This window comes from Macaca fascicularis, chromosome 10, assembly GCF_037993035.2.
Source record: "Macaca fascicularis isolate 582-1 chromosome 10, T2T-MFA8v1.1".
NCBI classification, from domain to species: Eukaryota; Metazoa; Chordata; class Mammalia; order Primates; family Cercopithecidae; genus Macaca; species Macaca fascicularis.
The window spans coordinates 102,691,902-102,717,789 of record NC_088384.1 but is presented as its reverse complement, the minus strand read 5'-3'; the positions used below and the strand labels follow the sequence as shown (position 1 = coordinate 102,717,789).

Here is a 25,888-nt window from a genome sequence, read left to right as displayed (position 1 = left end):
CCTAGCACAACTGCTGGAGAAAGAGGAGCCTGCCATGGATGGGCAGGAAGAAACTAGCTAAATTTGCAATAACATGAGAGCTTCTCTGTAGATTATAATGGAGATGAATTCTACCCACCGAATAGGTCTGAATCTGCCCACCAAGTCTTTCCATGGGATTTATCAAGTGCGGGGATATTACGCCAAAACAGGTGATAAGAGGAGGGCTAAGAAGGATTCCCCTGAGAGCAAGAGGGCCTCTCTTAAGTGTAAGACTCTCTCAAAAGTAGGCACAGGGGAGCAGGTCAGGAGAACAGAGAGAAAACCTGAGGTGGAAGAATTGAGAGATTCCCTCCCCTCCCAGGCATGCCTGGCTTTTGACTATCAGAAGCTGATAGTGAAAAGACACCCCTACCAGTCATTCCAGGCCTTCAAAATATGAAGAACCCCTTCCAAAGGCCAGATGAACAACTAGGCTGAAAAAATCCTCCCAGGTGCAGGAAGTGGGGGGCAGGATTTGAGAACAAAGATAACGTACCAATGACCAAAAAGCCCCATGGTAACTTGGCTCTACACAAGAGAGAGAACTCCCAACATTTCCAAATTGGGCAACTCTTCTGGGAAGCAAAGGCAGATTCCTAAAATCTCACCAGTGCTCAGGTCTCAGATCCTGCTGAAGTAAAAGTTCTAAATCTACCCTCAAAACATTTGGAGCCAGTGATGAACTGAAACAAACTAAAATTGCACCAAAGCTGAAACCCAGTTCAACCACAGGTAAGACTAGTTAACCTCCATACTATAGGTAAAACCAATTAACTCCATACTGCAGGTAAAACTGGTTAACTCCATACTCTATCAATTTTACCCAAAAAGGGGAGTACCCCCTTCTGGAGGTAAATATTATTTACTTCATTCTCTACTGTTCTTTCTTACAAAAATGTCAACAATACATTCAAAGATTAGCAAACACACAGACAATGATAAAAGCAGATTAATAGAAGCAGATTCAGATTTGGCCTAGATTTTGGAATTCCCAGAGACTTAAAAAATCTACAACAAAAATGCTAAAAATGAAGGGATCTAAAGAACAACATGCATAAACAAATGGACAACTTCCGCAGAGACTTATAAACTATTAAAAGAACTAGTGAAAATTTTGGAGATGAAAAATACAACATCAGAAATGAAGACTTAGACCTATAAGAGACTGGGCATACCAAAGACAGGAATCTGTAAAGACAGGTAATAGAAAACGCCTGTTTGAAACATGTAGAGAAGAAAAAGTGAAAAAAAAAATAGAGAACAAAGAGTCTGAAATTTATAAGATGATACCAAATGCTCTAACATAAATGTTACCAGGATTCTAGAAGGAAAGGAGAGAGAGAATGGGGCAAAAGAGGTATTTGAAGAGATAATGACTGGAAATATACCAAAATTGATCAAAGACATCAGTGCACGGATCCAAGCAGCTCAGCAAATTCCAGGTAAATAAATATAAGGGATACACTACACCTAAGCGTTTCAGCCAAACTGCTGAAAAGTGAAAGATAAAGAGATCTTACAAGTAGCCGGAGTAAAAAAAAGACATTACTTACAGAGGAACAATGATATGAATGGTGGCTAATTTCTTACCAAAAACAATATAAACTTGAACACAGTGGAATGAGATCTTTAAGTGCTGAAAGAAAAAAAATTGTCAATCTTGACTTCTATATCCAGTGAAAGTAACTTCAAAAACAAAGGCTAAAATAAAGATACTTTCAGATAAACAGAAGCTGAGAGAATTTCCTTTCAACAAACCAGCACTATAAAAAATGGTAAAAGAAATGCTAGCACCTGAAAGAGAAATGATCCTGGATCTGGAGGAAGAAATGAAGAGATAGGGTAAGTATTTGGGAAAATACGAAATACTTTTTGAAGTACATTTATCTTTTATTTATATAATTTATACATGTCTTTTAAAGACTATTGATTGTTTAAAAAATTAAAACAATATATTGTGCAATTCAAACTGGTGTTCTGGTAAATGTTTAACAATTGGCTGTTGGAAAAAAAAGCCCTTATTTATGAATTTTATTAATTTCATGGTGTAAATAGTCTTGCTATGGGTGATTTCATACTACCATCAGTTCTACAGCTGGCTCACAAATTTTCTGAAAGAGTTAACAGTCATTTTTCATAAGCTAGCACGAGTTATCTTCAGCACATACTTGGGTTTATAGAATACACAGATTTAAAAAGACAATAAAAGTACAAAGGAAGAGAAGAAGGTGGTAAATGGAATTTTTTACATTATTTCCATTATTGTAAGGCTTTCTTTCTTCTTTCTTTTTTCTTCTCTTTTCTTTTTTTTTTTTTTTAAGGCAGTGTCTCACTCTGTTACCCAGGCTGGAGTGCAGTGCTATGATCTCAGCTCACTGCAACCTCCACCTCCCAGGCTCATGCTATCCTCCCACCCACCTCAGCCTCCCAAGCAGCTGGGACTACAGGTGCCTGCTACCACAATCGGCTAAGTTTTGTATTTTTTGTAGAGATGGGGTTTCACCATGTTGGCCAGGCTGGTCTCGATCTGGACTCAAGCGACACCCTCCTCAGCCTCCCAGATTGCTGGGATTACAGGCATGAGCAACTATACTTGACCACCATTATTGTATGGCTCTTATGTTGTTCCTAAAATAATATATCATTATTTGAAGGTAGACTGTGATAAAGATGCATATCATAATCTCTAGAGAAACCACTAAAATAATAAAACAAAAAAACTAAAAAATTAATAGAGGAAATAAAATAAAATACACCAAAATATAATCAATTGATACAAAAGAAAGAGAGAAGGAAGAGCGTAACAAAGAACAAACAAGATAAATAGAAAACAAATAGCAAAATGAGACACTTAAATCCAACCAGATAATTACATTAAATGTAAATTGATTAGACACTCCAATTAAAGTATCAGAGAATGTTAGACTAGATAAAAAAGCAGAGTTCATCAATACACTGAATACAACAAACACATTGTACATATAGAAACAGGTTGACAGTTAAAAAAAGTGGAAAAGATATATAATACAAACATTGAGCATAAGAAAGCTACTGTGGCTATTTAAATATCAGATAAAGTGGACTTCAAGACAAAGGGCATCTATGGTGATAAAGCGGGAGATTTTAGAATGATAGAAAGGTGAATCCACCAATAAGACATAACAATCTTAAGTGTGTACACATTTAACAACAGAGCTTCAAAATCTAGGAAGTGAAAACTGACAGAACTAAAGTGAGAAATAGACATAATCCACAATTAAATTGGAGATTTTAAGAATCTAAATTTGAAAAACACGATCAGCCAACTTGACCCAATGAATATTTTCTATAATTAAATATACTCAATCACTTTTTAAAAACAATTTTTATGAAAAAATTTAGAGACAGGATCTCACTGTGTTACCCAGGCTGGTCTCGAACTCCTGAGCTCAAGTGGTCCTCCTGCCTTGGCCTCCCAATGTACTGGGATTACAGGTGTGAGCCACTGCAGCTGGCCTCAATGCACTTCTGTTCTGGCTTTATTGAGGTATAATTATATATAATAAAATTCACCCATTTTAAATGATCAGTTTGATGGAATTTAATAATTATATACGACTGTATTACCACCACCACAGTCAACAGAATACATCTATCACCCTATACATTTCCTCATGCTGTTTCCAACTGATCCTGTCTTTTAACCCCCATTGCTTAGCAATCACTGATTTCTATAACTAAAGTTTGCCTCTTTTAACTCTTCATATAAATATAATTATGCAGAATGTAGTTTTTTTGTGTGTTCAGCTTCTTTCATATAGCATAATTTTTTTTATATTTATCTATAGTGTTGCATGTATCAGTATTCCAAAGCAACTACCACCCAGCAGTAACAAGGACACCACCCTCGTTCAGTGTCAATGGAAGCCACATGGGGAACAAAAACAAGGCACTCCTACTCCTCCAGCCAGGGAGGTATCAGGAGAGGGCTGATGGGAGCTAGAACTCCCAGCATTCCCCAGCAGTAATGAACCCCCCTGAGATGGTTTCGATGTTTGTCCTGTCCAAATCTCATGTTGAAATATAATCCCCAATGTTGGAGGTGGGGCCTGGTGGGAGGTGTTTGGGTCGTGGGTTGGATCCCTATGACTTGGTGCTGTCCTTGAGATGTGAGTGAGTTCTCAGGAAATCTGGTTGTTTAAAAGTGTGTGGCACCGTCCCCCCCCATCTCCCCCCACCCACCGCCTTGCTCCTGCTCTGGTCATGTGACATGCCTGCTCCTGCTTTGCCTTCTGCCACGAGCAAAATCTCCCCGAGGCCTTCCCAGAAGCCAAGCAGATGACAGCACCATGCTTCTTGTACAGCCTTGCAGAACGATGAGCTAATTAAACCTCTTTTCTTTATGAATCACTCAGCCTCACATATTTCTTTATAGCAATACAAAAATGGTCTAACACCTACCCCCACCTCAGATACTAATGGAGGATGAGGTGGGGAACTGGACTTCTACTTTCATCTGGTGGTAATGAGGTGACATCCCCATTTCCTTTGCAAGAGCACTGAAAGAAGTCAGTAAAAACAGAAGGTTTAATAAGAGCCCAAATCTTGTAATACATTACCCAAAATGTCCAGGTCCCAAACGAAAGTCACTTGTATAAGTGAAAGGTCTTAAACTGCCTTTTTTTTATTTTTTGAGACAGTGTCTCACTCTGTCATCCAGGCTGGAATGCAGTAGTGCGATCTTGGCTCACTGTAACTTCTGCCTCCCGGGTTCAAATGATTTTCATGCCTCAGCCTCCTGAGTAGCTGGGATTACAAGCATGCCATCCCACCCAGCTACTTCCTAGAGGTAGAAGCCTTATCTTACAAGCTCAGTGCCCTCTGATGATGTCTCGGATCATGATAAAAGTTTTTTTTCAAACTTTTTCTCAAAAGTTTTTTGTTGTTGTTGTTGTTGTGTTTTTTAGTAGAGATGAGGTTTTGCTATATTGACCAGGCTGGTCAAACTGACTTTTGATGCTTAATGTCAAGATGACAGTGATGGTGTCACATTGGAAACATGAAAAAAGTAGAAAACCTCAGCAAAGATCCAGAAGACTTAGCAAAGTAATAGAAGATACAAAGAAGAATCAAATGAAAATTGTATAACTGAGAAATATTATACAACGGATGCGTTCGACAGCATATGGAGAGGGCAGAAGGATCAGTGAACTGGGATGTGGAACAATGGAAATTACCCAATGTGAACAACAGAGAGAGAATAGACTGAAAAGGTAAATAGAGCTGCAGGGATGGGGGAATTACAGCAAAATATCTAACATCTGTGTCACTGGGATGTGTCACCGGAATTATGGAAGGAGATGAAAAAGAGGGTGGGGCATACAATTATTCAAAAAAATAATGGCTGAAAACTTCCCAAATTTGGCCATATATATGTGTGTGTGTGTGTGTGTGTGTGTATGTATGTACATATATATGTATATATATGGCTGTATATGTGTGTATATATACACATATGTATATACCTACACACACACATACATAGCCAAATTTGGGAAGTTTTCAGCCATTATTTCTGTATATGTGTGTATACATATATATACATATGTGTGTATATATATACGTGTGTGTATGTGTGTATATATATACATGTGTGTGTGTGTGTATATATATACATGTATATATATAAATCTACAGAACTAAGAAGCTGAGTGAACTCCAAATATTACTAGTATTAAACCAAATAAATCCACACCAAGACATATCATGGCCAAACTTCTCAAAACAAAAGACAAAAAAAAAAAATCTTGAAAAAGATTTTTTCAAGAGAAAGAGAAATGAACCTTACCTATGGAGAAGAAATAATTCAAATGATATCAGAGTTTTCACCAGAGACTATGGAGGCCAGAAAGTAGGTACAGAACATTTCTCAAGTACTGAAAGAAAATAACAGAATTCTATATCCACTGAAATAAGAACCAAGGAGTAATCAAGACCTTCTCAGATGATGGAAAACTAAGAGAATTTGTTGCTGGCAGACCTAGTCTGAAAGAATGATAGGAAGTTCTTGGCCAGGTGTGGTGGCTCATGCCTATAATCCCAACAATTTGGGAGGCCTAGGCTGGTTGATCACCTGAGGTCGGGAGTTTGAGACCAGCCTGGCCAACATGGTATAACCCCGTCTCTACTAAAAGTACAACAAATTAGCCGGGCATGATGGTGGGTGCCTGTAATCCCAGCTACTCAGGAGGCTGAGGCAGGAGAATCACTTGAACCCAGGAGGCGGAGGTTGCAGTGAGCTGAGATGGCACCATTGCATTCCAGTCTGGGCAACAAGAGCAAAACTCCACGTCAAAAAAAAAAAAATCATATCTGATAGTTGAAGCAAATGTTAAAACTTTGATGTGCTAGAGCCATACCTTTAGAAAATGTATGTAGAGAAAATATTGAAAGCAGTGTTTTAAACTGGGTAAGGCAAAGGGGCATGAAGTAAGGTTTCTATACTTCACTGGAATTGGTAAAATGGCAATACCAGTGGATTATAACTTATAAGTTATGTACATACAATGTAATACCTAGAACAATTACTTAAAAAAAAGCCATGCAAATCACAAAAAAACAAAACGCTAAAAAAACGGACCAAGGCCCTGGATAGACATTTCTCCAAACAAGATATAGATGACCAGTAAACACATGGAAAGATGTTCAACATCAATAATCATTAGAGAAACGTACAACAAAATCACAATGAGATACCACTTCACACCTATTAGGATGGCTATTATTTAAAAAATCACAGAAAATAAGTGTTGGTAAGGATGTGGTGAAACCGGACGCCTTGCGCACTGTTTGTGCGAATGTAAAAAAGTGCAGCCTTTGTGAAAAACAGTATGGCCATTTCTCAATAATAATTTTTAAAAAGCACAGAATTACCTTATGATCCAGCAATTCCACTTCTGGGTATATACCCAAAAGAACTGAAAGCAGGGACTCAGACAGATACTCTTTGTACACCCATGTTTATAGCTGCATTACTCACAATAGCCAAAAGGTAGAAACAACCCAATGTCTATCAACAAATGAATGGATAAACAGATATGGTATATCCATACAACGGAATATTATTCAGCCTTAAAAAGGAATTATGACACATGCTACAACACGGATGAGCCTTAAGGACACAAAGCTAGTCACAAAAGGATAAATATTCTATGATACCACTTGTATGAGTTATCCAGATTAATGAAATTTAGAGACAGAAAGCAGAATGATGGTTTCCAGAGGCTGTGGGAGGAGGGAATGAAGTTATTTTGTAATGAATACAGTGTTTCAAAACTGTAAAACGATTTCTTTTTTTTTTTTTTTTTTTTTTTGAGATGGAGTCTGTCTCTGTCACCCAGGCTGGAGTGCAGTGGCACTATCCTGGCTCACTGCAAGCTCCGCCTCCTGGGTTCATGCCATTCTCCTGCCTCAGTCTCCCAAGTGGCTGGGACTACAGGTGCCCGCCACCACACCCGGCTAATTTTTTGTATTTTTGGTAGAGACAGGGTTTCACCATGTTAGCCAGGATGGTCTCCATCTCCTGACCTCGTGATCCCCCCTCGGCCTCCCAAAGTGCTTGGATTACAGGCGTGAGCCACCGTGCCCGGCCTCAAAACTGTAAAACTTCTGACAAACTTGTCCAACCTGCCTTATTTTGTTGTTGTTGTTCTTTTTTTGTTTGTTTATTTGTTTTAGGCTTTTAGCAGCCTGAAGCCATGGTTTTTAGTTTCTGTCTCTAGTGATGAGTGGAAAAGAGGGATGAGGAAGGGGCTTTACTGGCCCAACGAGAAACAGAAACTGAGAAACTGTATTCTCTCCCTTGGACATCTCTGTGAGAACAAAACAAACTAAACGCATGAGAAACTCTTTGGGATCTAAGGCTATGCAGAGAGCTTAACCCGATGATCCAAAGGAACAATTTGATAAATTTAACTACATCAAAATTAGAAATGTTTGCTTGGTGATATATAGTTAAGAGGCTGAAAAGACAAACTACAGATGGGGAGAAATATTTGCAAACAACATGACTGACAAAGGACATCTAGAATTTGCAAAGAACCCTCAAAACTTAACAGTAAAATACCAAATAATACAAGTAGAAAATGGGCAAATGACAGGAAAAGATAGTTCACCAAAGAGGATATAGAGATGGCAAATTCACATGTGAAAAGATGTTAAACATCACTAGCCGCTAGGGAAATATAAATTAAAACCACAACAAGCTATCACTACATCCCCGTCAGAATGGTTAAAATAAAACAAACAGTGACAACACCAAATGTTGGCAAAGATGTGGAGAAATTGGATGATTCATACATTGTTGATGGAAATGCAAAATAGTACAATCACTTTGGAAGACAGGTTGACAGTGTCTTAAAAAGCTAAGCATTGCAAATACTGGGCAACCCAGAAGTTGCACTCCTGTATGGTTACCTGAGAGTAAATAGAAGTGAATAGAAGTGACTCACCCACCTTAAAAAAATAAATAAATAAATAACTCAGCTGGGTATGGTGACTCACACCTGTGATCCCAGAACTCTGGGAGGCTGAGGTGGGTGGATCATGAGGCCAGGAATTCAAGACCAGCCTGACCAAAAATGGTGAACTCTAAAAATACAAAAAAAAAAAAAAAAAAAAAATTAGCTCTACATGGTGGCACACGCCTGTAATCCCAGCTATTCAGGAGGCTGAGGCAGAAGAATTGCTTGAACCTGGGAGGCAGAGCTTGCAGGGAGCCGAGATCGCTCCATTGCACCCCAGCCTGGGTGACAGAGTGAGACTCCATCTCAAAAAAAAAAAAAAAAAAAGAATAACTCATCAACAGCAGTAACTCCCATTGAGCACATGCTCTGCCAGACACTGCACTCATCACATTACCTGTGTTCTCATTTAAACTTCCTAACAACCTTCTTGTCTGGTGTAGACTATTTTTTTAAATTTAACTTTTATTTTAAGTTCAGGGGTACAGGTGCAGGTTTGTTGTATAGGTAAACTTGTGTCGTGGGGATTTGTTGTACAGATTATTTCATCATCCAGGTATTAAGCCTAGTGCCCATTAGTTATTTTTCCTGATCCTCTGTCTTCTGCCATCCTCCAGCCTCCGAAAGGCTTCAGTGTCAGTTGCTCCCCTCTGTGTCCATGTGTTCTCATCATTTAGTTCCTGCTTATGAGTGAAAACATGAGGCATTTGATTTTCTGTTCCTGTGTTAGTTTGCTAAGGATAATGGCCTCCAGCTCCATCCATCCATGTTCCTGCAAAAATCATGATGTCCTTCTTTTTGGTGGCTGCATAGTATTCCATGGTGTAGACTATTATTATCACCACTCCACTTTCAGGCTCAGAAGCTGTTGTTCAGGCTCAGCTTTCAGGCTCAGAAGCAGTAAGTGGCAGTGCCAGGATTTGAACCCAGGTAAAAGGAGTACGCACCTTAATCCTCGCCTTGTCATCCTCAGCCATCTCACAAGCGGGTAAACAGAGGCGAGGAGAGGATAAGCCAGCTGCCCCAGGCCACATTGCTGGGAAGCCGAGAGGCTGAGATCCAAGGCCACGCTGCCCTGCGGCTAGGGTCCCGGTTGCTAGTTCTCGTGCCTACCTTTCTCCAACGTTCCCAGGCCTCTTTCACCCGGTCCCAGGAGCGCAGGCACCACCCTTTTCCTCCAGGAGGAGCAGGGAGAGGGCGGGTTCCCCAGCGCAGTCCCCTCCCCGACCCTCCCCCAGGCTTTAAGCCGGCGCCGGGGCCAGGCGGGGCAGTCCCGGGCCGGCCCGCTCCGCCCGGGGATCGCGCAGATGGCGGCGCTGGCGGCAGCGGCCAAGAAGGTGTGGAGCGCGCGGCGGCTGCTGGTGCTGCTGTTCACGCCGCTCGTGCTGCTGCCGGTGGTCTTCGCCCTCCCGCCCAAGGTAACGCCTCCTCCGCCTGTGCGCCCCCGGTCCGCCACGGGCGGGATCTTCTCCCAAGCCTCCAAGTTGGGAGACCGCTGAGGTCCCAGTGTAGACAGGCTCCAGGAGACCCCCTCGACCTCCCTCCCTTACACCTGCCGCGGACCGCTGTGAACGCTCCTAACGCCTCTTCCCTCTTCCCAGCTGCTCCTTAGAGCTTGAGTCCCACTCTGCCTTCTGGGTCTCACTTCCTTGGGAATAATTTCGTTTCGTTTCAGTGACAGGTTCTCGCCTGTCACCCAGGCTGGAGTGCGGTGGTGTGATCATAGCTCACTGCAGCCTCCAACTTCTGGACTCAAGCGATCCTCCTTCCGCAGCCTCCCTAGTGGCTAGAACTACAGGTTCATGCCCAGCTAATTTTTTTTTTTTAATAGAGATAGGGTCTCGCTATGTTGTCCAGGCTGGTCTCGATCTCCTGGAATCAAGCGATTCTCCCACTTTGGTCTCCCATATGCTGGGATTACAGGCATGAGCCACTGTGCCTAACAGAATTCTTTCTTTCCTGAGGTCTAATTCTGTGCTTGGTGCTGTGTTGCACATTTCACTTGACAGTCACAGTGAACACTTACTGTGTGCCAAGCTGTTTGACCTGGGGCAAGTCACTTAACCTCTCTGAACTTCAGTTTACTCATGTGTAAAAACGGGAGAAATGGTAATGCCCACTAATAGGGCAATATGTGTAAATCTCTTGTAACTAAACCTGGTACAGAATAAATGTCTAATCAGCAGTGGCTGGTCTTTTTCTGCACCAGGTCCTTACATGATGAGGATGGTAAGATTCATGAGTGCTTACTGGGGGTGAGGATTTGCCTTTTGCTTATCACTTTATTTAATCATTTCAGTGCCTCTCAGAGGGGAAAGATTATTTGACCCATTTTCCAGAGGAGAAAACCAAGGCTCAGAGAGAGGAAGTGACTTGCTCAGAGTCACACAGCAACTGACTGTGTCGGTATTCAGTCCCTGGCTTGTTGGAATCCAGAACCCTAGCTGTTTTCAGTCTCCCCGAGGAAGTAACACCTATAAGATCAAAGACCGCAGGTGGAGTTCAGGAATCATAACTGAAATCAACACTAGTAGGGGCTGGAAGGAGATGGTACCACAGGTCCCTTTTGGGTCCTTCACCTGTGCCCACCCCAGCCAGGACATCATGAGAGGGCACTGGGCTTGTAAGATAAGGCTTCTACCTCCAGGAAGTTGCTTCACCATCTCTCAGTAAGATATTAAATGTTCACAAAAATAAAAGTAAAGAGGAGGTATAATTTAGGGTGCATTACCTAGCACCGATCAGCTGAGACCAGGGAGGTTCTCCTGGAAGAAGGAGCCCTCCGTGGGCACATGCAGTAAGAAGGTGACACCAGGTGGTTCCAAGGAGACCCAGGGCTAACACATAGCAAGTTCAATAGTGTGGAATTATCTAAGCTATTAGACTTTCTCGACATGGAAGAGAAAAACACAATAAAAGATGGAATAAAGATGAGGTCACCTTTTCAAAAACCAGCCCACCCCAGGCCACTTTCTGACCTGTGGATCTTAATGTCCTGGACCAATCTCCTTTCCTCTTTGGGTTTTGCTTCCCCGTAAACTGGAGCAATTACACCGCTAGCTTCTGGGATTGATGTGAGAGGCTGAGTAAGGCTTTGTGAAACATCTTTGGTGGAAGTGTAGGTGGCTGAGCCTTGACTGGTTGCTGTCTGCAAGGCCCTAGGCAGGGCTCTCTGGCAAGAAGAGACAAAACACAGGGTCTCTATTCTCAGCAGGGGTCCCGATAGCTTCTCTCTGCTCTGTTCTCTAGCAAGAGCATGAACGCAAGAGCAGATCCAAGGGTTATGGGGCCTGGAGCATATACTTGAGGGGGTCTCTTTAAGAAAATGAATACAGATTTACAAATACAAGATTCGGTACAAGGCTTGGGAGAGGCTCTGAAGCTTGAGCTTCACAAAGTATCCTCTTCCTGTCTGAACCCCAACATGCACAATTGAATGGAAGGCAGGGAGAGATAACAGGGAGAGCCCCTAGGATGTAACCGCCCATGATGGTGCTAAGCCTGGTGAGGAAGGTGTTTTATTGAATGCTTAGCTCTTACCGTGTGCTAGGGGCCATGCTAGGAGCCTGTCAGGCTTGTCCCATGTAAGGCCCACGACAACCAGAGAGGTAGCTGTGATTTGCATCCCTATTTGACAGGTGAAGAAACGGAAGCTCAGCAGGGTTAGGTGACTTGCCTAAGGGCACATAGCTGCTACAAAGCCAGAATGTCGAGTCTGTACTCGTGTGTGTGTGTGTGTGTGTGTGTGTGTGTGTGTGTGTGTGTGTGATAGGGTCTTGCTCTGTCACCCAAGCTGGAGTGCAGTGGCACAATCTCGGCTCACTGCAATCTCCACCTCCCAGGCTTAAGCCATCCTCCTGTCTCAGCCTCCCAGAAGGCTGGGACTACCAGCTCCTGCCACCACACGTGGCTAATTTTTATATTTTTAGTAGAGATGGGGTTTCACTATGTCACCCAGGCTGGTCTCAAACTCCTAGACTCAAGCGATCCACCAGCCTCGGCCTCCTAAAGCGCTGGGATTACAGGCAAGAGTCTGTACTTCTTTCTACCTGCTGTGCCTTACATGCTCTTCTTAGTGATAATTCAATACAAACCACTCCTTTGTTCCCTACAGTTCCCTTGTGGGGACCCTTTATATGGCCCTAGATGTCACTGCCTCTTTAAGTGGTTGATGAACCAGGGCCTCCTCCCAGGAGGCAGGTCTGGCTCTTTGGAGGACCTTAGCCTCCCTCAAAATCTCTATCGGCATACCTGAAGCCCCCTCTCCCATATAACAATATTTATATGATTATCATTATTAGATTCTCTGACATTAAGAACAGACGTGTTTCTCAATCTAATGTACAATGTGGATAAAAAGTATCCTTAGAAAACACCACTGTCTTTATTGATCTGGGACATACATTTAACCCATTTCCCATTTAGAAAAAAATAATGTGCAGCTCACTGCCAGTGCAGTATTCTCGGGGCAAAACGGGAAATGGGTTAAAGCAAGCACAGTAGGTTTGCTATGCACACGGAGCTTCAAGACAATTCCGGTCATCTTAACCAGTCGCTCCCCGTGAGAGCCTCCCTAGACAGAGGCTGGTGGACTAACTTCAAAACATGCTTGCTGGGCAATTCAAGACAGGCATCCTTAGCGTCCACTCCAACATCAGATTGCCACTTCTTAGCCTCTTCCACATGGATATTCTGGCGGTTGTATTGTACACATGGGTTACTAACAAATTGTGAAATTGCAGATATCAGATCAGGAAAGAAGTTGGAGGTGCTTGGTCATTTGTCACTTACCAGGCAGTGTGGAGTAGGAGACAACCCCTCTTTGGGGCCTGGGTTTCCAGCTTGATGACGTCTCCTATCCACTGCTGCTTTGCTGTTCTAGGAGTCTGTGGTCGAGAGGGTTGGTCCTCATGCACCTGTCCCTGGTGACTGGTGAGCTTGTCTTCGGGGAGGCTGGAGTCAATCTGCAGAGCAGTGCTGAAAGGAACAATTCTTACATTATGTCCTCTGGCTCAGAAATGCTGTCAGCAGGGATGAAAAGGAGTGGGATGAGCTCTGGAATGCATGGCTGCCACTTCCAGCACCACTGGGGATCCTAGCTCTTGCTATGAAGAGTGCTGGGGGCTCAGGAAGTTGGGATGCTACCCCAGGGACTACATCAACGTTTTCCAAGAATGGCCGTCCTGGGAGTTAGAGGTTTGGGGAGTGATCTTAGCTAGCGGACACAGATGGGACTGTTATTAATAAAACAGGCTTGCAAATAAGCTCCAGCCCCACATGTTTGCAGAAAAGTCTTGCCCCCTTTCTTGCCTTATGCCCCCTGAGAGCAAATTAAATGATACTGACCACCTGTCCAGGAGGAGTTCTTAACCCTGGGGACTCACAGGTGATTCTAAAGATGCTCTGAGAAGGAAGAGTTTAGGGATGTTCTTGGCAAGGCTGCTACAGAGTGTTGTACAGGTTGTGCACTGCACAAGGTGCTTGAGGAGGTAAGTGAGGCTGAACCAACCTGCATTCCACATGCCAAGCTGTGCACCCTGGTGCAAAGCTTGGTTCCACCTGAGGAAGGGCCTTTTATTCTAATTTGCACAAAGATGTCACATTGGCCAACAACAGACTTGCTCTGGGGTAGGAATCTTTTGGGGGGATGGTAGTACACCTGTAAGGCCAGAGGCCCCCTTTCTTGCGTTTGCCTAATTTGTGGGCAGGTGGATGACCAGGAAGATGGTCCTTTCATTCCCAGTTTTAAGGCTTTGGAATCAGAACTGCATTCGCATTCCACATACTTGCTAGGCAAGTCATTTTATATTTCTGGCCTTAGTTTCTTCATTTATAACAGAGCCATAATGTTATATTCCTTCTCAGTTATTTTCTGGCCTCCATGAGTTAATACATTGTGCCTGTACTATAAATTCTTAGTTTTTTATGTAATGCTGAAAATATGTTTCAGTTCTCCCATTTTGCAGATGATGAAATTGAGGCTCAGATAAGTTAAATGATGGAGGGAACATGGGCTTTAGAGTTGAGAAGACCTGGATTTGTGTCTTGGCTCTGAAACCATGAAAGAGGGGAACCTGGGCTGGAGACCTTGAATTTCTGAGCCTGCGTCTCATTTGCAAAGTGGGGAGGACTCACACCCTCTCATTCTGTTACGAGAATTGGGGGAAGATACAGGAGATGTCCAGAGCAGTGCCCAGCATATAGTGGGAGTTTATAATTAGAGCAATAGCCACACATTTTTCTCACATTTACCAAATGCTGTTTTACATGCATCTCAAATTTCAACTCATTTACTCTTCACATCAGATGTAGGAGGTTCAAACAATAATTATCCCCATTTTTAGAGATGAGGAAAGTGAGGCACAGAAAGGTTAAATTCCCAAGGTCACGCAGCTACTAAACACTACTTTGGTCCCTCCTCCTCCTTCTCTCTTGGTCCTGGATTTTGAAGTGAGGGTGGCCAGGGTTCAGAGAGGCCCTTGAGTTTTCCCCAGTAGAGGTTTTCCAGAAAAAAACTGTAAGTCCAGCTCTACGGATTGAGCACCTTCTCTGGCCAGACACTGCCTGCTGCTCTTAACTTCTATCATCTCATTTGAGCCTCAGGGAGCTCAGACACGGAGTCTTCCCACATGCACCCCAGAATGGAGTGAGTCTGGTTTGGTTTCCATCATCCAAATGCCACTCACATAATTTTTGCCAGAGTCCCTCACCACTCAATATTATTTACTTAATTACATTCCTGTTATTTATTCTTTTTACATTAATGTCTTACTGCCCTCACCTTTAAAAAAAAACTTAAATGCAATGACTGTAAAAGATTTTATGTGGGTATCAGATATGGAAAACCAGGATCATCATGGATGATTAGGAGAAGAAAACTAGCAATAAATAGGTAAATATTTAACGCTGATTAATACTGGGTACATACTGCCTGGTTGAAGCTGTGGGCCTGCAACCTGCCCTCTCTTTGTTGCAAAGGGAGGGAATCATCAAGTGAGGCATTAAAGACAAATTAGTACCAAACTGAGACTTTGCTTTGGAAATAATGAGGGAAAAAAGGATTAGGAGGGAGGTAACCTCACTGCTCCACCCAAAGTCTTCTGGAGTTGGCTTTTTATGCTTCAAGAAATATTGGACCCAGAGCCCGGAAACGTGCCTTGTCTGGGGATGCTGCAGTTGACTCACAGCCCCAGCTCCTCAGTGTCCTCATCTGTACACAGATGGCCTTCTTGCCCCCATGAAGCTTGGTGAGCTGTTAAGTAAAGGAAGTCTGTGGCACATGGCCGGCTGAACAGTGACCCACCAAAGATGTCGGTGTCCGAATCCCCTGAACCAGTGAATGTTACTTTCTACGGAAAAAAGGGGCTTTGCAGATGTGATTAGGTAAAGGATCTTGAAACAGGGAGATTATCGTGCAGTATCTAGGTGGACCTGATGTAATCCACAAGGGGCTTTCTGAGAGGCAGGCAGGAGAATTTGAAGTCAGAAGGTAATAGGATGATGGAAGCAGAGGGAGAAAAAGCAATGTGATGTGGGGCTGTGAGCTAAGGAATGCAGGTGGTCTCCAGAAGCTGGAACAGGCAAGGAATGGATTCTCTCTCCTGGCGCTTCCAGGAGGAACCAGCCTGGCCGACACCTTGACTTTAGCCTAGTGAAAATGATTTCAGAATTCTGGCCTCCAAAACTCTAAAAGAATACATTTGTATTTCTTAAGCCACTCCATTTGGGGTCATTTGTTACAGCAGCAAGAAAAGATGAATACACGGCAAAACCACCCCACCAGACTGGTTCTCCCAGGAGCGGTTGGGAAGTTTAGCCCCTTGTCTGCCTCTCAATTTTGATACATCTATTGCCCATAATTCCCAGATGTGTCCCATCATGTGGGCCCCGTGTTCCTGGGGTGCAAACCCTGGTGTTCAGGAGAGGGCCTGGCTTCGTCAAAAAGGTTCCAGGCTTTTGATTCATTTGGATACGAATTCATCCCTGGCCTCTGCCCTGAGGAGCTGTGTGATGCAGGAAGAGTGTCTTCACCTCTCTGAACCCAGTTTCCCAGCTGAAAGATGGAAATGTCCACAGTCTTTTCCTCACAGGATTTTACTGTGAGGAATAAATGAATAAATAAGTTCATAGATGCAAAATGTGTCTCAAAGGACATATAAATTTTATTTTATTTTTTGGCAATTTAACCTTTACACATGCTTTTCTGGGTGGGATCTTTGAAACTGATTTGGAAAAAAAAGGAGATGCTGGTAGCATTTGGTGCGAAGGACTATGTTGAAATGGTCAGTCCCGTGTCTCAGTTTTCTCATCTGGAGATTGGGTCTCATCATTTTTCAACCTCATAGTGTTGTGGGGAGGAAATGGGTTCGTATGTTTGAGGCACTTAGTGGAGTGCTGGCTTGTAGCTAGCACTCAGTAACTGTCAGCTATTATTGTTACAGTTGCCATCCGTAACATTCAGAGCTGGTGAGCATTCTAGTTTAACCCCCACAAAAAGGAAACTGAGGGCCAGAAAAGGAAGTTAATTTTCCAAAGGCTTCAGTGAGGGGCAGGGCAGGGATGAGCACTTCCATCCCCTTCTCCAGGGAGTACCTTGTCTCAGGCATCGGTCATCAATGTTTTTATTTTAATTAATTAGTTAATTAATTATTGTTGAGACAGGGTCTTTCTCTGTCGCCCAGGCTGGCGTGCAGTGGCGTGATCCCGGCTCACTGCAGCTTCTGCCTCCTGGGCTCAAGTGATCCTCTCACATCAGCCTCCCAAGTGGCTGGGACTACACGCACACATCACCACGCCTGGCTCATTTTTGTATTTTTGTAGAGATGGAGTCATGCCACTCAACTGGTCTCAAACTCCTGGGCTCAAGCTATCTGCCCCCTCAGCCTCCTAAAATTCTGGGATTAGAGGCACGAGCAACTGTATCTGGCCTCATCAATGTTTTATGCTAAAGACATTTCGTTTAATCTCTGATGGCTAACTTCTAGATGACAAGTGAGGGGGGTCAGAGGTCAAGCTCACTTATTTCTATTCAGATCATAGCTAGCTCTCAACAAAGGTTAGGACAGCTCATGTGTACTGTGTGTTTATTAGGAGCTCTGGTCCCCATTTCCTTGCTGATCCCATCTTCCAACCCCATTCCACCTCTCACGCCCTCTGCTCCCACCACTCTGGCTTTCTTACTGCTCCTTAATCCAGGAACAGGGACAGGCTGTGACTCACCATAAAGCTCTGGGGTCAGGCTGGCTAGCTGGGAAGGCTTCTTGTCTCTGACTGGCTTTGCGCTTGGACTGGACGTGGTGAGATGAAGAGAGGAAAGAAGGGTGCTCCTGGATAATGAGAAGAACAAGAGGCCAGGAGCAGGAAGAGTCCTGAGGGCAAGGAGTTCATCTTGCCAACTCTTTAGATGCAGACTTCCAGTGCACAGCGACCCAGAAGGGCAGAAACTGGCAAAAGCAACCATAGACTGAGAACCTACTAAGCGCCAGGTATTGTGCTGGGTACTTCACATACATTGCAGCCAATGCTTAGAACATCCCGACAAGGGAGGCCTATGAGGAGGCAACCAAGGGTCAGCACAATGCAGTGTTGTACCCCAAAGTCCCCAGCTGGTGAGTAGAATTTAAAATGACACCCACGCTCACAGCTGTGGCCCCAGGGCCCTGTGTCATCCAGCTGCTGCCCACCTGTCCCCTTGTGTCTGTTTTAATGGTAATGAAATTTGTTTTAATCAGGTACGATAAACACACAGACACAGGAATCAGCATCATTAAAGTTTTTCTACTCACACAGCCCTAGAAGCAGGAGGCATACCAAGCCACACAGGGCCACACAGGGAACCAGCAGCGTCCGTCGGGAGGCAGGGGAATAAGAGGAAACGTGGGCATGAGCCTTTACTGTGGGCAATATGTTCGGGCAAGGCAGGGTGGGCAGGTTTAGGATTGGCTAGTTAGTTTGAATCATTTCAGTGGCTCTGGGGCATAGGGGCTTCCCCTAGTTGTCTTGTACCTGGCTCTGGGGTGATTATGGCAGGTGGATTCGTGTGAGAGCCCTCAAAAAGAGGTGGTAGGGAGTACGGGGTCTGGATTGGTTGTTTTGCATATGAAGGAATGCTTGCAGGCTAGTAGTTTATTATTTCTAGGAATTTGCTAGCCCTGGGAAGGGGCAGTCCCTCCGGGGTCTCAGAGCCTCAAATACAGAAATTAGAAAACATGATTTTACAACTTCCCATGCCTTTCTCTTTTCTCACTGTGCCCCAGCCTCAGGGGCCTTCTTTTGGTTCTTCAAAGCTGCCAGCTTGCTCCTGCCTCAGGCCCTTTGCACTTGCTTCCCTGGACCACTCTTGCCCCAGATCTTCCACAGCTGGGTGCTTCTGGTCATTTAGGTCTCGGTTTCAGTGATACCTCCTCCTAGGAGTCCTCCTTGATTCCTGCTTCTCAAGCACACCTCTCCTCTTCATCCCACAAATCACTCTTTAAAACAGCTTGCTGTTTTATTTCCTTCATGGCATTCATCCTGGTCTGAAACGATCATTTCTTTGTCTAGCGACTTCCTCTCCCCCTTGACTGAGTGATCTCAGAGCAGGTGTATGTCTATGGTGTGCTCTACAGCAGCCCTGTCCCCAGAGTAGTGCCTGACATATAGTAGGTGCTCAGTAAAAAAGTATTCATTCCATGAATTTGGATTTGAACACAGGTTCTGAAATCAGAACCTGTACAGGGTCTAAAACCCCAGACTGCCTCCCAGTTTGCGTAACGTTCGAGCAGGAATCAGGGTTTCCAGCCCTTTCTAGTTTGAGCTGGGAAGACTGAGGCCCCAAAGGGGATTAGAGAGACTTTGCTAACCTCTCCCAGCCTAGTGGACCCAGATCCCTCATCTGTGCCCCTCCATGCTCTCCCTACATGGTTTGACCCATTGCCCCATCCCTCAAGTGGGCACAGAGACCCGCTGACCCCACAACAATTCCTCTGAGGTCCAGCCAACTTTCCACTTTCCCGGAGCTCCTGCCAGGTGTGTAAACAGGCTGGCGTGACTTCCAGTGATGCAGCAGAGAGCAAGATCGTGTTTCCTGACCCAACTCAACAGGACAGTGCCCTCTGGACTGATGAGCAGAATTCTCTGACACCGCCAGACCTTGAAGACACAAAGTCAGCACCCTAGCTAGGGGCAGACCTGGCCACGGCCTGGAACAAGTCAGACACGTGTGTCCAAACTGCTGTCTTCAGCTGAGATGCACCGGAGACTTGGGAAGAGCCACGTGAGGTCACACCACTTCCTGGCCAGTCATTTCCCTCCCCTGAGCCTCAATTTCTTCATCTGCAAAGTGGGCATAATGATACTCACCTGCTGGGAAGACTCAAAGGTGCTGACACATAGTAGGTGCTTAATAAAGGATTGCTGCTGTTGCTATTATCTGCAGAGAGTCCAGGCTCTCTGCTGTGTCTGCTTGTCCTTGGAACTCGTATGATGAGGGACAGCCATGGGAAGGTGCCTGTGGTGCTGGTGGGAGCACCCATAGGCAGAACACAACAGTCAGCCCCAGCTAGAAAAAGACATTGGAGCAGAGCCGGGGAGGCCAGGAAGCCCCTACCTTACCGGTGAGCCTGGTCAAGTCCCTTCCCTACCCTTGTAGCTCTACTCTCCTGCGGGACCTTACCAGCCCTCTTCGCAGACAGAGGACTTTGATTTCCACGGTACTCAGCTCCCCTACAGGAAAATGCCGATACCTGGGAGGTTGTAGGATGTGACCTCAGCTTTGTTGATGTCCTGGGCCACATCACGTGCCTTATCCTTGCACTCTCCTCTGTCCCCCGAGGAGACTTCAAAAGAGCCACAGCCAGCACCTCTCTAGCATCTACTAAGTGCCAGCCATGGTTCTAAGCATTCATGATATGCTGGTGGAGCTTTTTTATGTTCATTGTGGCTCTGTGGGCTGGTGTGTTATTATCCACATTTGCAGATGAAGAAACTGAGGCACGGAGTGGTTCCGTCACTTGCCCCAAACTCCCACAGCTGGGAAGTGGCTGAGGTAAGATTCAGACCTCACCATTCTGGCTTCAGGGTCTGTGTTCTCAGCCACGCAGTATGACCCAGGGGTGATGGACCCATTTTACAGATGAGGAGGTTGAGGCTCAGAGAGATTAAGCCATTTGCCCAGCGTCTCATAGCCATTGACAGAGTAGTCAGGGTGACGCTTGAGCCTAGGTCTGCCTTGTTGAAAACCCACACTCCTTTGTGGTTCAGTGGAGGCCAGCAGGGAAGGGAGCAGTTGTGCTGAATGGGGAAGGTGGGACATCAAGACAGGCTTCCCAGAGGACGGTGACGTCATCCAGACACTGGAGTGAAAGTTTGAAAGTCTCAGGGGCTTTCTGAAGATTGGAGTTTATGGAGACAAGAACTATCACAAGTGATCAGGCAGTGGGGGGTAGGAGTTTGGGTTCGGTTGCTTGATTCCAACCCCCTGGCTTTTTTTTTTTTTTTTGAGACACAGTCTCGGTCTGTTGCCCAGGCTGGAGTGCAGTGGTGCAATCTCAGCTCGCTGCAACCTCCGCCTCCCGGGTTCAAGCAATTCTTCTGCCTCAGCCTCCCAAGTAGGTGGGATTACAGGCACCCGCCACCACGCCAGGCTAATTTTTGTATTTTTAGTAGAGACGGGGTTTCACCATGTTGGCCAGGCTGGTCTCGTACTCTTGACCTCAGGTGATCCGCCCCCAACTTGACATCCCAAAGTGCTAGGATTACAGGCATGAGTCACCACCCCTGGCCCCAATCCTGGCTTTTTAACCAACTGTGTGACCTTGGGCCAGTTACTTAACCTCTTTGTGCCTCAGTTTCTTCATCTGTAAAATGGGTATGATAATAATAGACGATGCTTGTAAAGAGCTAAAAAAAAAGTTGGCTAGCTTCAGGGACAAAGCACCTACTGTGTCTCAGTCCTTAGAGGATATGCTTTAAATCAGTGAGTATTTCAGCTGATTTGCTCCCAGGAGACGTGTGGGAATGTCTGGAGGCAATTTTGATTCTCACAGTGGGAGTAGGGTGCTACTGGCAGCTGATGGGTAGAGGCCAGGGATGCTGCTAAACACCCTCCCATGGACAGTACAGCTGCCCACAGAGAATCCTCAGACCCCAAATGTCAGCGGTGCCACGGCTGAGAACCCCTGCCCCAGATGCATTCGTTCCTTTGATCTGTCTGACACGCGGAGGCAGGCATGGTCCAGAGTCCCATTTTGCTGATGAGGAAACTGAGGCCTAAAGAGGGGCGTGCTAGCCTATGAGCACAGAGCCTGGAAGCAGAGGCCCTGACGGGAAGGAGAGGATTTGGAAATGGAGGGCGTTCCAGGCAGGAGAAAGGCACTCCTGCCCTCAGGGCCTCTCAGAGGCCAGCTCCAGGCTTCACTGGACGGAGCTGACGGCTCCTCTGTCTGCAGCAGTCAGGACAGCCGCCTTTCCCTTGCTAGGGAAATAACAAGAGTCCCTTGTTTGCCGCCACCCACAGCCCCGCTTCTGCCCTGGGTTTTACCATGCCTCCTGCACCTTTCTCTCTTGACAAGCTGAAAGCGCTGGCTCTGGGGGCCTAGGGGTGAGGGGCAGAGCAAAGGAACATTCTTCCAGCGCCTCTTATTAACCAATCCCTTTCCCAGCCTGAAGCCCCACTCAGACTTCTCCGGAAAGGGCTGGAACCAGTCAGCAAAACTTCTCATGGTGCCTGAGTTGGACATTTTACACCGCAGAGTGCCCCACCGCAAGTGTGGGCAGCTCACTGGGCAGCCAGTCCTGCTCTGCCAGTGTCTGGGACCAGAATCATGGGACGTCCAGGCCTGGGGAGCCCTGCCAAGGCCCGGCTCTCACCTTTCATTGGGGTTGATAGGGGAGACTGAGGCCTGTTCCGAGGACATTCTCACCCCCACTAAACCACACATCAACTGCTTCCTGCTTTTGACTTTTTTCTTGCTATGGAACCTGTACTTCTCCAGACCTTGGCTTCCCCTTCCTGGAGAAGGAGCCTGCCTCACCTGGGGTGGTATGTCCCCAGAATCACCTCCTGGGGGTGGAGGAGGAGGGACAGCACCATGAGAGCATGAACCCTAGCACCAGCCTTCCTGGACTCCAGCTTTGCTCTCCCACTTCCTGGCTGTGTGACCTTGGGCAAGTTCCTTAGCCTCTCTGTGCCTCAGTCTCCTCTTCTGTAAAATGAGAATACTGATCGGGCCTACCTCATAGGAATGTTGTGATGATGGGTTCATATGCCCAGAGTACTTAGGGGTATACCTGGCCCGGAACAGGTGCTAGGACAGTGTTTGCTATCGTTAGTAGTAGTGGTAGTGGTGTTACTTGCCTTACAAATGAGCTCTTGGCTCTGGGGTCTGGAAGGGCATTATAGGGGATGAGGTTTGTTCTTGAATCCTCTTGACATCCTCCTTTTACTCACTGTGTGGGTTACTGGGTTTTCTGAGCCTCCATTTCCTCCCCTATAAAATGGAATAAAGCTCATCTCCTAGGGGCTGCGGGATTAACTGAGATAATGCTTATTCAGAGAAAAATCTCAGTGAGAGTTCCCTTGTCATTCTTATTCTTGGCCAAAATCCCAAATTCCCAGATGCCTGAGAAGTGAGGGACTGTGAGCATGGAGGCGCATTGTCAAAAGGGGCTTGGAAACAGGCCGGGCCTTTCCAGCAGGGATGGCTTCCCCCAGGACCAGCTTCCCCTTCACTCACTGGTTTCCCAACTGCGCCCCCTCCCAGGATGCCTGGGGCAGGACCAGCTGAACCCAGGTGGAGCTGGGATGATGGTAAACATAAGAAAATTGAAAATGTCAGTTTGGGCGCGGTGGCTCACGCCTGTAATCCCAGCACTTTGGGAGGCCGAGGCGGGCAGATCACGAGGTCAGGAGATCGAGACCATCCTGGCCAACATGGTGAAACCCCATCTCTACTAAAAATACAAAAATTAGCCAGGCATGGTGGCGGGCGCCTGTAGTCCCAGCTACTCAGGAGGCTGAGGCAGGAGAATCACTTGTACCTGGGAGGCAGAGGCTGCAGTGAGCCGAGATCGCGCCACTGCACTCCAGCCTCGGTGATAGAGTCTGTCTCAAAAAAATAAAAATAAAAAAAATTGTCAAGGGTGGAGCAGAGCCCAGGGCCCAGGAAGCAGTGGGAGCACAGAATGTGGGCTTGGATGATCCAGGACAGAGCCGAGTTTGGCCAAGAACTTCCCTGCAAGTGAAAGCCAGGCGCTTCCCTTGCCAGCCTCGGTTTTCTCATCTGTCCCATGGCCCCACCAGCCTCATGGGGCTGTGATGAGGAGCCAGGGAAACCAGGCGCTTTGTCAACCAAAAAAGTGACCTGCAAATAGTGAGAGATTAATAGGGACCTTGTCCGTCTTGTCCACCAGTGCACCCCAGTACCTGGTGCACAACAGGTGCTTAACCCATATGTCCTGAATGATTATGGAATCAAAAGGGATATTTCCTCAGTGTTCCCTGCGTGCCAGGTGCTACCCACAAGTGACTAATATAATCAGTCAAAAAATTTCAACTGGGCGCCTGCTAGGTATCAGCTACTATTCTAGGGGGACATGGTAGTCACAGTGAACCAGTCACAAATCCTTTCAGCTACGCAGCTGACATTCTAGAGAGGGATAAATAAGCAAGATCTATAGTATTGTTACCAGAAAGGGGTCCCAATCCAGACCCCAAGAGAGGGTCCTTAGATCTTGTGTAAGTAAGAATTAGGGGTGAATCCACAGAGTAAAGTGAATTTATTAGAGAAGTGAAAAAAAACCCAAAAGAATGGCTACTGCACAGGCAGAGCAGTGGCATGGGCAGCTCAACTGAGCATACTTGTGGTTATTTTCGATCATCTGCTAAACAAGGGGTGGGTTATTCATGAGTTTTCTGGGAAATGGGTGGGGAGTTCCTGGAACTGAGGGTTCCTCCCCTTTTTAGACCATATAGGGTAACTTCTGGATGCTGCCATGGCATTGATAAACTGTCATGGCGCTGGTGGGAGTGTCTTTTAGCATGCTAATGCATTAGAATTAGCATATAATGAGCAGCGAGGACAACTAGAGGTCGCTTTCCTTGCCATCTTGGTTTTGGCCGGCTTCTTTGCTGTGTCCTGTTTCATGAGGTGGATCTTTGTGACCTGTATCTTGTGAAACCAGTCCTGCCGACCTCCTATCTCATTCTGTGACTTAGGCTGCCTAACCTCCTGGGAATGCAGCCCAGCAGGTCTCAGCCTCATTTTCCCCAGCCCCTGTTCAAGATGGAGTCGCTCTGGTTCAGACGCCTCTGACAGTAGGTCCCGTGATGATAACTGCTATGGAGAACAAAAGCAGGGTAGGGAGGGAGTTGGGGATGAGGGTAGTGCAATTGTAGAGTCCGGAAGGTGTCCTGGAAAAGGGAGCATTGGAACACAAACCAAAAGGAGGCGACATCTGAGCAAAGACCTGAAGAAGGTGAAGGAGCAAGCCCTGAGCCTCTATAAAGGAAGAACGTTCCAGGCATAGGGAACAGCAAGTGCAGAGGTCCCTTTGCATGGACCCGGGTGTGCTTCTTAGCCTCGGTAGAGGATTTCTCTTGGATTCTCTCTCATCTAACCAGGCTGGGTCCTTTCCCTGGGCCTGCCATGTGTGCTCCAAATTCCTTTCCCTTTGGGGCCCATATATATGTGGTACCTGGAATCATTACCTTTATCTCCAAATGGCAGACCCCAAGTGGTTTACAGATCACTGGGAATAACCTTCTAACATAAAGATGGGTGGGAACATGGCAAGTGTCTAAGAAGCAACAAGTGGCCTTCCTTGGTCCTCATAACAGCCTTTTTAGGAGACTGATCCTTGGTCCCCTGGTCACACAAAAACTAAACTGAAGAGCCCAGATGGGATTTAAAGGTTCGTCCCACCCGAGTGCCTTCGGGAAGGGTTTCACTTCACCTGGAGAAAGTCCCCCCATTAGCACCAGCCTCAAAGGTGTGGGAGAGGATGACAGGGGAAAAGGGAGGTAGAGGGGCCCTGGGGGGAGCTTTCGATGCACCCCACCACCCTGCTTCATGTTGGGAGATGAAAGAACCAGCTGGACAGTTGGGAAGAATGAGGCAAAGAGAGAGGATGGAGCTGCCCAAGGTCACACCGTGAATCAGCTTCTTTTCTCAGAACAACGTGTTCTACCCTCCTCAGGCTGAGTGAGGCCACCGGGAGCTCCTGCATCCAGGGCAGCACTCCCACAACCACCCTCCTGTCCGGCTCGTGAATGATTAGTGAGGCCTGGGCAACCACAGGGTGTGAGCCACCGCAGGAACACTTTTAATGAATGGCTCCAGGAACTTGAACTTGTCACAACATCCGCTAATGAGTCCAGGGGTCTAACA

The 25,888-nt window shown here is 45.9% G+C and overlaps 1 protein-coding gene across 1 annotated transcript in view; it reads left to right on the top strand.

Moving 5' to 3' along the window:
• Positions 1 to 9,791: 9,791 nt before the first annotated feature.
• Positions 9,792 to 25,888, top strand: part of SLC13A3 (solute carrier family 13 member 3) — a 90,902-nt gene continuing 74,805 nt past the window's right edge. The window contains exon 1 of the mRNA XM_005569245.5: positions 9,792 to 9,940. Within this exon, the coding sequence (XP_005569302.2) occupies positions 9,830 to 9,940 (111 nt within the window). The 5' untranslated portion in view covers positions 9,792 to 9,829. The remainder of the gene's footprint in view (positions 9,941 to 25,888) is intronic.